The sequence below is a fragment of the Atractosteus spatula genome, chromosome 13 (assembly GCF_055471065.1).
Source record: "Atractosteus spatula isolate fAtrSpa1 chromosome 13, fAtrSpa1.hap1, whole genome shotgun sequence".
Taxonomy (NCBI): domain Eukaryota; kingdom Metazoa; phylum Chordata; class Actinopteri; order Semionotiformes; family Lepisosteidae; genus Atractosteus; species Atractosteus spatula.
The window spans coordinates 3,045,767-3,062,059 of record NC_142718.1 but is presented as its reverse complement, the minus strand read 5'-3'; the positions used below and the strand labels follow the sequence as shown (position 1 = coordinate 3,062,059).

The 16,293-nt window shown below is 46.4% G+C and overlaps 1 protein-coding gene and 2 pseudogenes across 1 annotated transcript; 1 reads left to right on the top strand and 2 right to left on the bottom strand.

Moving 5' to 3' along the window:
* Positions 1-1,326: 1,326 nt before the first annotated feature.
* On the bottom strand, positions 1,327-1,997 carry LOC148821647 (GTPase IMAP family member 4-like; annotated as a pseudogene).
* Positions 1,998-6,640: 4,643 nt separating this feature from the next.
* Positions 6,641-11,722, top strand: LOC148821646 (amine sulfotransferase-like). The gene is made up of 6 exons (XM_088931307.1): positions 6,641-6,803; positions 7,379-7,587; positions 9,509-9,635; positions 10,308-10,402; positions 10,932-11,112; positions 11,588-11,722. The coding sequence occupies exons 1-6, from the start codon at positions 6,641-6,643 to the stop codon at positions 11,713-11,715; spliced, it is 903 nt and encodes a 300-aa protein (XP_088787433.1). The 3' UTR covers positions 11,716-11,722.
* A 1,326-nt stretch (positions 11,723-13,048) lies between these two features.
* LOC148821645 (GTPase IMAP family member 4-like) lies at positions 13,049-13,719 on the bottom strand (annotated as a pseudogene).
* Between the last annotated feature and the right edge of the window lie 2,574 nt (positions 13,720-16,293).

The window sequence follows — 16,293 nt, the reverse complement described above, 5'->3', positions numbered from 1 at the left end:
GCCCTGTTGCCCGGGCAACGGCTGTGGAAGGGGGCGTGTCTCACATTGCTTTCTGGGTGTCCAAGCTAACGACCAAATCCATACTGTGATCAAGCTCGTTTTCTGTCTTTCTAGACAACAATTCCCAAATTGTTCTCCAGGGTGTTCTGGAAGTCTCTCAGGCAGCTCTGTGAAGTTGGCCCTCTACAAACAACACACACAATAAAACACAGCAGGAGAAGGAAATGGTGCAGGAAAACTGAACCAGTCTCATTCGGTAGCGATCAGCCAGTGCTGGTCTGTACCGCTGCAAACAGCACCCGAGATGCTTTCGTTTTCAAAATATAGCGCCTTCCTTAGTGGGGAGTCACATGACTCTTGGTGCTGTCATGGGGGTGGGGGGGAGAGTTGAGTGATGTTATGGCCCCAGAAAAGAAGGTGCTGCTGTTCCCTGGAACAAAAGCACCTCAGACACTACTTTCAACAGCACAACCCCCCCACAGACAGAGCACTAGCGAATGTGGGGTGCGTTTCATTGGTCGTGCTGTTTTTAGGGGGGCCAGCTTCACTGTGCTGGGACGCTGCCTCAAAAAGAAACTTCTCCCTGCCTCTTTCCTGGCCTTTTCCTCATAGTGCTGAATGAGTTTCTTAATCTCCCTCCTGTGTCTCTCCTCCCTGTCTCCTCCCCAGCTCCCTCTCCTCTCTCAATCCCAAATTCACTCTTTTCAGCCTCTGTCTCTCCGCTCGCTCTTTTGCCAGCTCCTCCACCAGCACTCTCCTCCTCTCCTCGCCCCTCTCCTCCCTCAGCCTCTTCTCTAGCTCTGCAATCCGTTCCTCCAGCTCACTGATCTTCTCCTGCCCTTTCTGGATCTGCAGATCCTTCCTCTTGAGTTCATTCTGCATTTCCTTCTGGTGCTTCTCCCTTAATCCCTCCACTTCCCTCTGCTTGACCTCTGCCCTCTCCCTCAATATCTCCTCCTGCCTCTGTCTGATCTGAGCCTCTGCCTGCTGGTGCATCTCACTGCTGTAGTTGCTGCCCTTATTTCCTGTGAACACGTGCTCTACTTTCTCCAGGAGCTCTGTGACCTGACTGCTGTCACACCCTCTGCAGCCAGAGGGTGCTCCTACTCTGTCCTGTCCCTTGTTTCCTGTGCTTTGCTCTCCTTCCGGTGTCTCTCTCTCTGGGGCTATATATTTCTGGGTCTCTCATTCACCTTCGCTCAGCATTGACGTTTGGATGTCCTGAGACCCACCAGGCATCAAGTCGCCCCACGTCCGCTGCCTGAGGGCATTGATTTCTATACGACTCCTGAACAGCTGAGCCTGGGCTAACCCCCTGTTCCGCCACTACTCACATGGGTCTTTTTCCACTCTCCTGCCATTCCACAGTTTGTCCCTTCCGACGTCCGTGACAACTGCGATCATCCATGTTGTTGTTGTTGAGGACGTGATACCTGTTCCCACATCTCTCCACAAGCCATTTCAGGTCTTTGCTGCCTTCCTGGAGAAACTCCTCGATTGTCTTCCCCTTAAGCTCATCCATGTGAGTTAAAATGACCAAGGTGTGCTCCACAGCCCCCCTCCCCGAAAATCTCCTGGACCATCTCCAGTAGGCTCTTCTCTACCCCTGATGACCGGCCCACTGGAATCACCAGGAGAAAAGCGTGGGGGCCTGGGGAGGACAGGTTAATACAGAGCCCCACATCCTTCTTCACTTCTTCCTGAGAGAGTTCTGTGTGGATCCAGTCCGGCGTGTCCACCACAGCCACCCGCCTCCTGGCCACTCGTCCCTTCCTCTTCTCACTGTTTCTCGTCACCGGAGAGCTGCTGGCTTCAGAGGAAAACAGCTCTGCACCCAGAACGGTGTTTCCTGCTGCACTTTTCCCAGCCCCAGCCCCAGTCTGTCCCAGCAGCACCAGTCTGAGGTCGGACTTACTGGAAGGCTCTGGGATGTCAGGACTGGAAGACAGACCAGGGCTTGTCTCTGGAACTGCACCTCCAGTCACTGCAGGACAACAGCAGAAGCATGGTTACACCTTTTGGACAACCCTCGTCACTTCAAAGAAAAACATTCTTGGGCAGTGTAAGCTGCAGCCTTCTTTGCTCTCATGAGTGTAGAGAAAGGAAGTCACTAGCAGTTTCTGGAGGGTTAGTATTTCTCTTTAGCTGGAGCTAACCATTTACTTGACCTTAACCTTACTTGACCTGATTTAATCTAAGTGTCACATTTTTCTACTCATGTATTTACTGCATCTAAACAGATGATGGTTTGAACGAAAGCCTGAAGACCCTAGTTTAGAACCTGCAGTAGCTGAGTGTATTGCCCCTGATACATATTAATGAGGAACACCAGTACAATCATTGGCTGATCGTTTATACAGCATGAATTGCACTCACTGCTAGGACGGTCATCATCAAAGCTGCTCCTCCTCTTCTTCGGTAGAAGATTTTTCTCTGCCTCTCTCGTCATCTCCTCTCCCTCCAGTGCTGTTCTGATCTCCCCTTTTCTCTTTCTCATACCCTCTTCATGCCCGAGTTCCCTCTCTCTGCTATCAGCCCTTATTTTCAGCTCCTCCTCTTGTGCACCCAGGCTTTTCTCATCTTCAAGATGACTCTTTTCCCTGAGGAAGACCTCTCCTTGGATTCCTGCCATCATCTCCTCTATTTTCTCCAGGAGCTCTGTGACCTGGGTGCGATCCTCCACATTTTTGTTGTTGAGAACATGATACCTGTTCCCACATTTCTCAATAAACCTTTGGAGGTTCACTCCTGCTCTCTCGATGTGCTGTTCAATGCTTGTGTTTCTCAGTTCATCTATTCCCTGACAGTATGCAAGTACCCCCACTGTTGTTTCATAGATACATCTGTAATAAAAAGTGATGGCTCTCACTGAGACCCAGTTAATGTCGTCAAAGAAATGAATACCGAAATTGTTCTTCCATGAACCGTTATTTGTTTTCATCAATAATGGCGAAACTCTCACAAACATAGTGTACAATGATGAGGATGAAGACTAAATGGCTTTACAATTTTTTTGGAGGGTATTAGGACGAGACAAAAGGACCTGTTTGGCTAAATGAATTTCATTATATTAGGTCCACTGTTCTTAAAGGACAGGGCAAATAGCAAGGTGATCGTAATGGGTACAGTCTTAGTGCTACAACTGTATGTGGATGGCAAGGTGGCCAGTCGAGCTCATACCGTATAATAGTGTGCAAGTGCTGTTGTGTACCATTTTGTGCTGTGTCTTTTGCATCAGTCCCTTATTCCCAGTGGGTCTTATCCACCCACCAGCATCAGGAACCCTTTTTCCTTTTAACTGATTGGCACCCAGACAATGACGAGATTTTTTATGCTGTATTAATTACAGAAAACAAGAGCACCATGGTGGTAAAAAGAAAACCCTCTAATAGGCAAAAAAAAGACATTTACTGTAGTCAATCTCTCCCTGGTACAAACTAGTTTGGCTTTAATGAACCTCACCTGGGTAGGGCTGGGATTCAAGAGAGTGAGATCTTGTTGTTGATAGGCTTTGGCATTCTTGTGGGCAAGTTTCACACAGTGAAAACATGGGTGTTGGGATACATACAGTTACATACATACATCTATGAGTTCATGAATTAAAGGATGTGCTGTATGTATTGCTCAGACTGTCTGATTGTTATTATATTTGTAAGTAACTCATGTGAAACTTTCCTATAGTTATTGCAAATTCAGTACTGGCAGGGGACACTGCTGGATAAATTAGCAATAGTTTAGCCTGTAGTATTTATTATTATTATTATTATTATTATTATTGCCAAAATAGACTTCTAATTCAGAAATATTACCATGTCTTTGTAGAACATTTTTTTTTCAATTTTGTTTTGAATTTGATCTTTGTCCTCTAGGGGGATCAATATACTCTACAATGAACAACTTGACTGTTTTAACTTACACATACAGTAAATGTACATGAAATCATGTACTGTAATTATACAGTGGATAAGAGGCATTCTTGGCTTTGACTCAGAAGGCCAATTCATAGATTGCTTATCTGAGTCCTTACTGTATCTATAGAGACCTTTTCCATAACTATACAAGAGGCTGAACTGATTCCAAACTCTAAAGAATAATAAGAGATTATAGTTCTTTATACGCACTTCAGTGTCAGTCTGAGTCTCAGTCTCTCTTTTCTTCTCAAAGAGAAAAGGGAAAATAAGCTGCCTTAGTTGTAGCTGTAAGAAGTGGCTTTCAGGCTCTCACACTGGAAAACAAACAGCCTCCAGCCTCATGGAACCTGTCTGGGGCAGTAGGTAGGGTGATCTGGCAGTGTTCCGATTCTGCTCCTGGGCATCACCCTCTCCATGTCTGCTCTGTGCTCCATTGATCCTGTCTGGCACTAGGATGTGTAGCTGATCTTGCTCCATTGACTGCTGGCGTCCTGTCAAACTGCCCGTGATCTGTGCATTGCCATCTTGGGCAGGGGAAATATTAGAAAAAGAAAGATCGAAACCGCAGGTAAAGCTTCACAGTCTATATAAACCAACCAAGGTTATGTAGAGGTTATTTACCTCTCTCTGAAACTCCATCCTAACCCCTCCAAATCTCTGTGTGCCCTGTAAAACCCATAAATGAAACCTGGCACACCACTGCTGTTAACAATGTTAGTGGTGTAAGCGTGGGTTTTAATGAAGACAACGAGATCCACCTGCAGAGAACAAGTCTTTATCGTGGCAGAGACAGGACATACATTCATACAACCAAGACACAGTGGCAAAACTGATGCCACACTGGCCTCTTGCCCCACGGCCTCACAGGGACAGGAAATGACACCAAACAGACTCATCACTGCAGGGACATACTACACATGTGACGCAAAATTAGTTAACCAAATCAAACCTATCCTACAAATACCTTTACTAACTACCTGCTATACTGTAGTAGGTTTTGTTGGGGAAACATTTGTCCCTTCAGTAAACTTCTCTTTAGATTTCTATTAAGAACTCAATAGACCTCTCCTCTCCAGATACAAGGTTCAATTATCTTGTAGAATTAATTATTTTTTTTTCCTTAAAGCATGCATTATTATAGAATAAACAATTTCATTAAATAATAACCCGTTTATGATCATGTCAGGCTAATTCGAACCATGAGTCATATAAGGCATTCAAGGGAAATATGTTTAATTTCTGTATGTTTCAATAACAGCGGAATTACTGTACGGTGTTATAAGTTGATATTTATTTTATTTAGAGACTAGGAATTCAGTAGAATTAAGATGCCCAGTTTCCAGTCAAATCGTCAGGCAGAACGTGGGCAAACAGCTGGTGGATGAAGCCGATTGTAGACGCGTACAGGGTTTTGCATTTCGGTAGTTAGTAAACTAGACGCGTCTAAAGATGAGGCCAATTTAGCAGGATCTGCAAATACTCTAGACACAGCAAATGAAAATCAAACGGATTTAGGTCAAACTCAGGAAAACACCTGGCAGATAACGTTTAATGTACTGTAGACAAATGCAGTGTTCTGAATTCGGGTTGTTATAACACAAGTGATAAATGCAAAATGGGAAACATATTTAGAAGAGGTTACTTGTGAAAAAGACTTAAGGTTTTTTTACAGTACTGTACAGTATGTTGGCACATCGTTTACATCTTTCAGACAACGCGGGGAATCAATACAATTTGCAAACTGGGTGTGAGAATACCTAATCAGAAGTGTAGAACAAAACGATGTTATTTAAAAATTGTTTCATTTACTAGTAAGGCTTCATTGAGAATATTTCGTGCAATTTGGGACAACACGTGTTAGTTTTGAATAGAGAAGACTAGGAGGGGGACCAGATACAAGTGTTCAAGATCCTCAAAGGCAGTAAAAAAATTAACTACAGACTCTGATACCGCGGTAAAGTTAGCTTGAAGTTCGAAATTTATTTTGGAACGTCAATAACAATAATTAGAGTTATGAAAACACTTACATTGTGCATAAGGTGATTTGGGAAAAGTCTGAGGTTCTGCCTAGTGTGTAAAATATGCAGGTGGTTCGCGTGAACACCTGTTGAGCAGTATTTCTCGCACTGTGAACTTGTGGACACAGCTGTCCCGCAGTGCTCCAGTTGGTGCGTAATTGCGCGTCAATCAAAAAGCAAAGGTTTAAAAAAAGACAATTACAGGAGCTGACTGCTAAGGTTATGGAAAGGTTGTGATAATGTTCACAAATCGCGGTCTTTAAAATGCTTGCGGTTTGAAGGCTTTAAGTGTTTCCCTTTCAAAGGTTTTGGCAACAGAATATTTGTGTGTGGGCAGAAAAAAACGGCGTAAAATGGACAAAGTGAAGGCTGAGAAAACATTCACAAATCGCCTTATGTGTAAACAAGACCAGTGTTTTCGTAACTCTCGTAGGTATCGTGACAGCGCTCTTGACGTTCCGAAGTGAATTGTGATCTTCGAGCTAACTTTACTGCGGTGAGCAAAGTCCGTCCATGTTTGTAGACCAAGCCGATACGCTATCTTAATTCCTTTAAGGCTATCCACACAATGCCAGAATCGTCCAATGGCAGTGCAGGCGAGGCGGAGACTCCTGCTTATTGTAAGGATTGCTTCTGTAAAGACCGGGCGCTCCACTGAGCTCCGAGCTGCAGTTTTGTCTCCTGCGCGCCCGCGTCCGCCCGCCCGTCTCCATGGCCACCGCCTCCGAGGTCGAGTCCATCGACGAGTTTCTCTTCAAGTACAGGGGCTTCGTCTTCCCCCGAGAAGGCGACATCTCCCCGGAATACATCGACTCGCTGGAAGACTTCGAGATACGCGACAGTGACGTGTTCCTGGTAACTTTTCCCAAGTCTGGTAAGCTCTTTTCCAAAATTTCCAAGAAAGGATCTGTAGGGCGAGTAACGTTTCAGAAGCAGGCGATATATGAGCTTCAGTGTCCGACTTATTAAGACTTACTAAGGCAGCTGCCTTGATACAAAGCTGATACAGTCCCACCTGTGTCTGTTCATCCTAAACTATTCAGCGGTTAAGAGCTGTTCAGTCAGTAGTGTAGGAACAAATGCTTGTGCAGAAATCAGTGGAGAACTTGAACACCGTCGCCTTTCACCACAGTGCAGCACACACAGGTCAAGTCTGCTGCGCAAGCTTGTGAGTGTCTGTCTAGTGCTCTGAATGGGCAGACAGGGTATGAAAGCAGGTAGCAGCAGCAGGCTCAGATGAAATACAGTGTTATAAAGCTGTCAGTAAGTATCCAGCTCTCTAAAACCTGTTCTACAAATGCTGTGTGTCTTTGAATGTTCTGTAAGGTATGGCTTGTTGTACAATTGCCAGCTGGCCTTTTCCATAAGTCCTGTGACAGCGTGGTGTGACCCTGTCAAGCCAGGTGATCCGCTGGAATCTGTCTCATGCGTTTGCTGTCTGTCCCACAGGCACCGTGTGGACCCAGCACATCATCACCCTACTGCACGAAAATGACTACCCAGGCGCCCCAGAGATGCAGACCACCTACGAGCGCATGCCCTGGCTGGAGTTTCGGTACAATGGGCGAGACGACACCACGCGCCCCTCGCCCCGCCTCTTTGCCTCGCACCTGGGACACTACCTGGTGCCCAGGGGGCTGCGTGAGGGGAGGGGGAAAGTGAGTCTGTCTGAGTGGGGAGTGGGGGGTGGGGGGTGGGGGGGGGGGGGGGGGAGGGGGATCTCTGTGGTCCAGATAGGCCTGGAGGTCTTCCCAGGGAGCTGACAGCACAAGACGTAGGGCCACAGGGCACAGGGCAGCCCCAGGCGATTGGCTGTTACACATGAATAAAGCTAAAACGCACCCCAGCCGGGCTGTGTAGGCACTGCAGCTACTGCACAGTTGTGTGAAAGTTTCAGTCACACATTAAGTGACCCCCACAGTTTGCTCAGTTTGCCTCCACAGGTGTATTACAATAGCGTTGAGTGGTACTGGTGCAGTTCAGTCCTCTGTACTGGACAGGTGTCCCAACCAGGGTGTACACACTGCCCTGTGCCCGCTAGCTCACCACAACCCTCTATTGATAAAAGCGATGAATAAAAACGGATGAATGGAATACTACAGCTTCGTCTAGGTGAGAGGAATCGAGCTCGCCCTTCAGGGAGATTCAGTTCACCTTGAACAGAAACATAATGAGGTGCTGTACATGTGGGGAGCGAGTATGAGGTGTTGTAGCAGCTAATCCATAATCGTATCTACCTGGTTTGTCCGCATGAACATGATTTTGATCCTCTCTGCACACTGTTAAAGGATTCCTTTTTGCACAACAGAATAGAGATCTAACAGGACTTGGCTGGCAGCCGCAAACAGCAATTTGGTAGAAGATCGCCGAAGATCATGACCGATCTGTTCTTATGCATAACGAAGGAGCAGCGATGAGTTGAGTTGAGAAAAGTAGAGTGTCTAAGACTTCTGCACAGCAGTGTATATGTGCTGCGATCTGTTGGCTCGGGTTTGCTGGTTCAAACCCGGGCAATATCATTGGGTCATGGTGACTGGAATTGTTCAGGCTGTCCTGTGTGAGTGCTGGAGATCTGCCAGGATGGTGTGGGATTATAGTTGGAAAGGATGCAGAGTTATCTCTGTGGCTGTTCAGGGCCCCTGGCAGTTAATAGTGTAATTAGATCTCTGTAAGACCTGGCAAATCCAGATTGGGTGTGCGTGTAAAAGGGTGTTGGAAGGATTTAAAAAGAAACAAATAAGCCGTAATTATCAATCCACTGAAGCAATAACAGAATAGAACTGACCTCAGGCACAATCAGGAAGAGATTTAACTGAAAACCAGTCTGAGACCATGACCAAAAGCAGATTTTCATGGCTCACATCTGCAGCTGGGGGATACAGTTCAAGTGACCAGCTATTAACTGGACTTCTGAACTGAACTTGGACTGGAGACTTGGGGGGCGTTGACCTGTTCTGGCATGTGTTTGCACTGTGACACTGTGCTCTGCTGAATCTCATACGAGAAAAACCAATGTCAGGGTGCAAAGAGGAACCAAAGGTTACCGTACAAGCCTCTGTGGTCTTACAGTGACGCCATTGCCCTCTCTAACTCTTCGCCCAGTGGCGTTATAATGAATATGTCCCTGTAGATCAACATGTTGAAGGTCAAGGGTGACAATATTCACGTCGGCAGCTCTGTGCAGTTTGCAGTGCAGTCAGATCCTGTAGATATCGGTGAAAGACCCTTGTCCTGTTAGGGCAGTCTGTACACACAAAGCTCACACAGACTCTAAAAGGTAAAGTCTAGGAGTGTTTATTTCAGTTCCTTTTCAGGCCACAATACAAGAAACACAAAGACAGCTTTAAAAACAAGACATCCAACACCACTATATCTATGCGCACCCTTTTTGCACTAAAAAAGCATCATTGCACCCATGTGACAATGTACATTCCTAAACATCTAACCGATTAACCAACTAATCCCCACAGAGAGAGATCTTTGTGTATCATTTCAATTTCAAGTCAATTTTCCTACTTGTAGCGCATTAACAGTTTTGTTGTCTCCTTTTGCTTTGTCTGCTTGGTTTGTTTATTTTAGGTCATTTATGTCATCCGGAACCCCAAAGATATCTGCGTTTCTTACTATCATTTCTCCAAAATCATGGTCAGATTTGTTACACCGAAGGACTTTGATGAATCGCTGGATCGGTTCCTGAGTGGCAGGAGTAAGTTCAGTTCATGTTTCTCCAGACCTGGAAAAGAAGGGCTAGGATTCAGAGGGGTTTTTCCATTAAGGAGCCTGGGGATCACATCCAAGGCCTTATTCCAGAATGATCCCTACAGTCTGGAGATCACAGCCAGGGTCCCAGTCCAGGATGAGCCCCTACAGCCTGGAGATCACAGCCAGGGTCCCAGTCCAGGATGAGCCCCTACAGCCTGGAGATCACAGCCAGGGTCCCAGTCCAGGATGAGCCCCTACAGCCTGGAGATCACAGCCAGGGTCCCAGTCCAGGATGAGCCCCTACAGCCTGGAGATCACAGCCAGGGTCCCAGTCCAGGATGAGCCCCTATAGCCTGGAGATCACAGCCAGGGTCCCAGTCCAGGATGAGCCCCTATAGCCTGGAGATCACAGCCAGGGTCCCAGTCCAGGATGAGCCCCTACAGCGTGGAGATCACAGCCAGGGTCCCAGTCCAGGATGAGCCCCTACAGCCTGATGTTAAGTGCTGTAAAAATCCACAAAAGGGTCCAGTGTCCAAAAAAGTATACAAGACTCCATAGGGTATAGATCTTTTAAAATCATTTTTCACTTGGTGACTCATCATCTACCTTCTTGTTGACAACGTGAGTCATCTTGCCTGATGAGGTGACTGTGAGATCTCCCTTGATCTTTTCCAGTGGTCTCTGGATCCTGGTTCGACCACGTCCGGGGATGGTACACTCACAAAGATGACTTTAACATCCTTTTCTTAACCTACGAGGAGATGCTCAAGGTACGTATCGACTCACCATGGCTGTGATCATGTCTGTGTTGGGTTCCTGACAAATCTTGCATCATGAGGATGCTGGAGAGCACTGTGGATTTTAAGTCTTACAGAGGAGTTCTCAACTGATAGAAAAGCATGTGCAATCAGATTGTCATTAAAAATATGGTTGCTTATCTTTTGTTTTTTACCAAAGTTGATTTCTTTCCACTGAACAGCCCCACCGGTCACACGCACAGCAGATCAGTGCTTTCTGCATAGTATCTGCAAAGGAGGGGTGCAAAATACAGTATGTGCAACTGCTCCAAAATATAAAATGCATTTACAGAAATATTCAGGATGATGGATGTAGAAGGGTAATTTGGTAAAGAGCTGGTGCCAAAATGAAATTTTATTTAAATTTGGAGACATCTTTTGAAAATTCCTCTGTTAGGCTCTTCTCAGAAAACCACACGACTCTGGTCCATCAAGCTGGAGATTTGTTTATTATAATAAAGGCAGGAGGATGTGAGCTCTCTCTGCATGCTGTTCCCCTCAGGATCTGCGCTCCGCAGTGGTGAAGATCAGCGAGTTCCTGGGGAAGAATCTGGACGACTCGGCCATTGACAGGATCGTGCAGAAGGCCACCTTCAAAAACATGAAGGAGGACCCCAAAGCCAACTACGAGTTACTGCCAGAAGATTTCATTGACAAGAGCAAGGGGAGGTTTCTGCGCAAAGGTAAAAGTGAAAGTGTTGTCCCACTCATTGCTGTGCTGCTGGTCTGCTGCACTGGGCCTTGGGACAGCACAGCATTTGGCTTCACCTTCTCAGCCAAGGCTGAGCATCTGTAATGGTTCTCTCCTCATTGCATCCTGACATGTTTTTTTCAACTTGGAGGAAAATCAGATCGTTTTCAGCACAGCAATGTCCTCCTGGTGAGACTGTTGTCCGAATATTACATCAAGTTCTGGAAGAAATTTTCTATTGCTATTATCCCCAAACATGTGTGCTTCATTGTTTATTATGCTTCATTAGTTTTAGTACTTTATATTGTTGGGGATAATTGATGCAGGTGCTTCTGGCACCAGCTGGGAAGTAACTGAGTGGCTGAGAGCAGAGGACTCACAAACAGGACAGTTCCAGGAATAGGACAGATGCATCCTGGGATAAGAGTCTCAGTTCTTCTTCTCTGATTCTGCTGTTGGAAATGCAGGCACCATCGGCGACTGGAAGAACAGTTTCACCGTGGCGCAGAACGAGCGCTTTGACCAGGTGTACCGGGAGAAGATGAAAGGGCTCCCCCTGCAGTTCATCTGGGATATCACCGAGCTGCAGGCCTGAGGCACCGGCCCTGTTGCCCGGGCAACGGCTGTGGAAGGGGGCGTGTCTCACATTGCTTTCTGGGTGTCCAAGCTAACGACCAAATCCATACTGTGATCAAGCTCGTTTTCTGTCTTTCTAGACAACAATTCCCAAATTGTTCTCCAGGGTGTTCTGGAAGTCTCTCAGGCAGCTCTGTGAAGTTGGCCCTCTACAAACAACACACACAATAAAACACAGCAGGAGAAGGAAATGGTGCAGGAAAACTGAACCAGTCTCATTCGGTAGCGATCAGCCAGTGCTGGTCTGTACCGCTGCAAACAGCACCCGAGATGCTTTCGTTTTCAAAATATAGCGCCTTCCTTAGTGGGGAGTCACATGACTCTTGGTGCTGTCATGGGGGTGGGGGGGAGAGTTGAGTGATGTTATGGCCCCAGAAAAGAAGGTGCTGCTGTTCCCTGGAACAAAAGCACCTCAGACACTACTTTCAACAGCACAACCCCCCCACAGACAGAGCACTAGCGAATGTGGGGTGCGTTTCATTGGTCGTGCTGTTTTTAGGGGGGCCAGCTTCACTGTGCTGGGACGCTGCCTCAAAAAGAAACTTCTCCCTGCCTCTTTCCTGGCCTTTTCCTCATAGTGCTGAATGAGTTTCTTAATCTCCCTCCTGTGTCTCTCCTCCCTGTCTCCTCCCCAGCTCCCTCTCCTCTCTCAATCCCAAATTCACTCTTTTCAGCCTCTGTCTCTCCGCTCGCTCTTTTGCCAGCTCCTCCACCAGCACTCTTCTCCTCTCCTCGCCCCTCTCCTCCCTCAGCCTCTTCTCTAGCTCTGCAATCCGTTCCTCCAGCTCACTGATCTTCTCCTGCCCTTTCTGGATCTGCAGATCCTTCCTCTTGAGTTCATTCTGCATTTCCTTCTGGTGCTTCTCCCTTAATCCCTCCACTTCCCTCTGCTTGACCTCTGCCCTCTCCCTCAATATCTCCTCCTGCCTCTGTCTGATCTGAGCCTCTGCCTGCTGGTGCATCTCACTGCTGTAGTTGCTGCCCTTATTTCCTGTGAACACGTGCTCTACTTTCTCCAGGAGCTCTGTGACCTGACTGCTGTCACACCCTCTGCAGCCAGAGGGTGCTCCTACTCTGTCCTGTCCCTTGTTTCCTGTGCTTTGCTCTCCTTCCGGTGTCTCTCTCTCTGGGGCTATATATTTCTGGGTCTCTCATTCACCTTCGCTCAGCATTGACGTTTGGATGTCCTGAGACCCGCCAGGCATCAAGTCGCCCCACGTCCGCTGCCTGAGGGCATTGATTTCTATACGACTCCTGAACAGCTGAGCCTGGGCTAACCCCCTGTTCCGCCACTACTCACATGGGTCTTTTTCCACTCTCCTGCCATTCCACAGTTTGTCCCTTCCGACGTCCGTGACAACTGCGATCATCCATGTTGTTGTTGTTGAGGACGTGATACCTGTTCCCACATCTCTCCACAAGCCATTTCAGGTCTTTGCTGCCTTCCTGGAGAAACTCCTCGATTGTCTTCCCCTTAAGCTCATCCATGTGAGTTAAAATGACCAAGGTGTGCTCCACAGCCCCCCTCCCCGAAAATCTCCTGGACCATCTCCAGTAGGCTCTTCTCTACCCCTGATGACCGGCCCACTGGAATCACCAGGAGAAAAGCGTGGGGGCCTGGGGAGGACAGGTTAATACAGAGCCCCACATCCTTCTTCACTTCTTCCTGAGAGAGTTCTGTGTGGATCCAGTCCGGCGTGTCCACCACAGCCACCCGCCTCCTGGCCACTCGTCCCTTCCTCTTCTCACTGTGTCTCGTCACCGGAGAGCTGCTGGCTTCAGAGGAAAACAGCTCTGCACCCAGAACGGTGTTTCCTGCTGCACTTTTCCCAGCCCCAGCCCCAGTCTGTCCCAGCAGCACCAGTCTGAGGTCGGACTTACTGGAAGGCTCTGGGATGTCAGGACTGGAAGACAGACCAGGGCTTGTCTCTGGAACTGCACCTCCAGTCACTGCAGGACAACAGCAGAAGCATGGTTACACCTTTTGGACAACCCTCGTCACTTCAAAGAAAAACATTCTTGGGCAGTGTAAGCTGCAGCCTTCTTTGCTCTCATGAGTGTAGAGAAAGGAAGTCACTAGCAGTTTCTGGAGGGTTAGTATTTCTCTTTAGCTGGAGCTAACCATTTACTTGACCTTAACCTTACTTGACCTGATTTAATCTAAGTGTCACATTTTTCTACTCATGTATTTACTGCATCTAAACAGATGATGGTTTGAACGAAAGCCTGAAGACCCTAGTTTAGAACCTGCAGTAGCTGAGTGTATTGCCCCTGATACATATTAATGAGGAACACCAGTACAATCATTGGCTGATCGTTTATACAGCATGAATTGCACTCACTGCTAGGACGGTCATCATCAAAGCTGCTCCTCCTCTTCTTCGGTAGAAGATTTTTCTCTGCCTCTCTCGTCATCTCCTCTCCCTCCAGTGCTGTTCTGATCTCCCCTTTTCTCTTTCTCATACCCTCTTCATGCCCGAGTTCCCTCTCTCTGCTATCAGCCCTTATTTTCAGCTCCTCCTCTTGTGCACCCAGGCTTTTCTCATCTTCAAGATGACTCTTTTCCCTGAGGAAGACCTCTCCTTGGATTCCTGCCATCATCTCCTCTATTTTCTCCAGGAGCTCTGTGACCTGGGTGCGATCCTCCACATTTTTGTTGTTGAGAACATGATACCTGTTCCCACATTTCTCAATAAACCTTTGGAGGTTCACTCCTGCTCTCTCGATGTGCTGTTCAATGCTTGTGTTTCTCAGTTCATCTATTCCCTGACAGTATGCAAGTACCCCCACTGTTGTTTCATAGATACATCTGTAATAAAAAGTGATGGCTCTCACTGAGACCCAGTTAATGTCGTCAAAGAAATGAATACCGAAATTGTTCTTCCATGAACCGTTATTTGTTTTCATCAATAATGGCGAAACTCTCACAAACATAGTGTACAATGATGAGGATGAAGACTAAATGGCTTTACAATTTTTTTGGAGGGTATTAGGACGAGACAAAAGGACCTGTTTGGCTAAATGAATTTCATTATATTAGGTCCACTGTTCTTAAAGGACAGGGCAAATAGCAAGGTGATCGTAATGGGTACAGTCTTAGTGCTACAACTGTATGTGGATGGCAAGGTGGCCAGTCGAGCTCATACCGTATAATAGTGTGCAAGTGCTGTTGTGTACCATTTTGTGCTGTGTCTTTTGCATCAGTCCCTTATTCCCAGTGGGTCTTATCCACCCACCAGCATCAGGAACCCTTTTTCCTTTTAACTGATTGGCACCCAGACAATGACGAGATTTTTTATGCTGTATTAATTACAGAAAACAAGAGCACCATGGTGGTAAAAAGAAAACCCTCTAATAGGCAAAAAAAAGACATTTACTGTAGTCAATCTCTCCCTGGTACAAACTAGTTTGGCTTTAATGAACCTCACCTGGGTAGGGCTGGGATTCAAGAGAGTGAGATCTTGTTGTTGATAGGCTTTGGCTTTCTTGTGGGCAAGTTTCACACAGTGAAAACATGGGTGTTGGGATACATACAGTTACATACATACATCTATGAGTTCATGAATTAAAGGATGTGCTGTATGTATTGCTCAGACTGTCTGATTGTTATTATATTTGTAAGTAACTCATGTGAAACTTTCCTATAGTTATTGCAAATTCAGTACTGGCAGGGGACACTGCTGGATAAATTAGCAATAGTTTAGCCTGTAGTATTTATTATTATTATTATTATTATTATTATTATTATTGCCAAAATAGACTTCTAATTCAGAAATATTACCATGTCTTTGTAGAACATTTTTTTTTCAATTTTGTTTTGAATTTGATCTTTGTCCTCTAGGGGGATCAATATACTCTACAATGAACAACTTGACTGTTTTAACTTACACATACAGTAAATGTACATGAGATCATGTACTGTAATTATACAGTGGATAAGAGGCATTCTTGGCTTTGACTCAGAAGGCCAATTCATAGATTGCTTATCTGAGTCCTTACTGTATCTATAGAGACCTTTTCCATAACTATACAAGAGGCTGAACTGATTCCAAACTCTAAAGAATAATAAGAGATTATAGTTCTTTATACGCACTTCAGTGTCAGTCTGAGTCTCAGTCTCTCTTTTCTTCTCAAAGAGAAAAGGGAAAATAAGCTGCCTTAGTTGTAGCTGTAAGAAGTGGCTTTCAGGCTCTCACACTGGAAAACAAACAGCCTCCAGCCTCATGGAACCTGTCTGGGGCAGTAGGTAGGGTGATCTGGCAGTGTTCCGATTCTGCTCCTGGGCATCACCCTCTCCATGTCTGCTCTGTGCTCCATTGATCCTGTCTGGCACTAGGATGTGTAGCTGATCTTGCTCCATTGACTGCTGGCGTCCTGTCAAACTGCCCGTGATCTGTGCATTGCCATCTTGGGCAGGGGAAATATTAGAAAAAGAAAGATCGAAACCGCAGGTAAAGCTTCACAGTCTATATAAACCAACCAAGGTTATGTAGAGGTTATTTACCTCTCTCTGAAACTCCATCCTAACCCCTCCAAA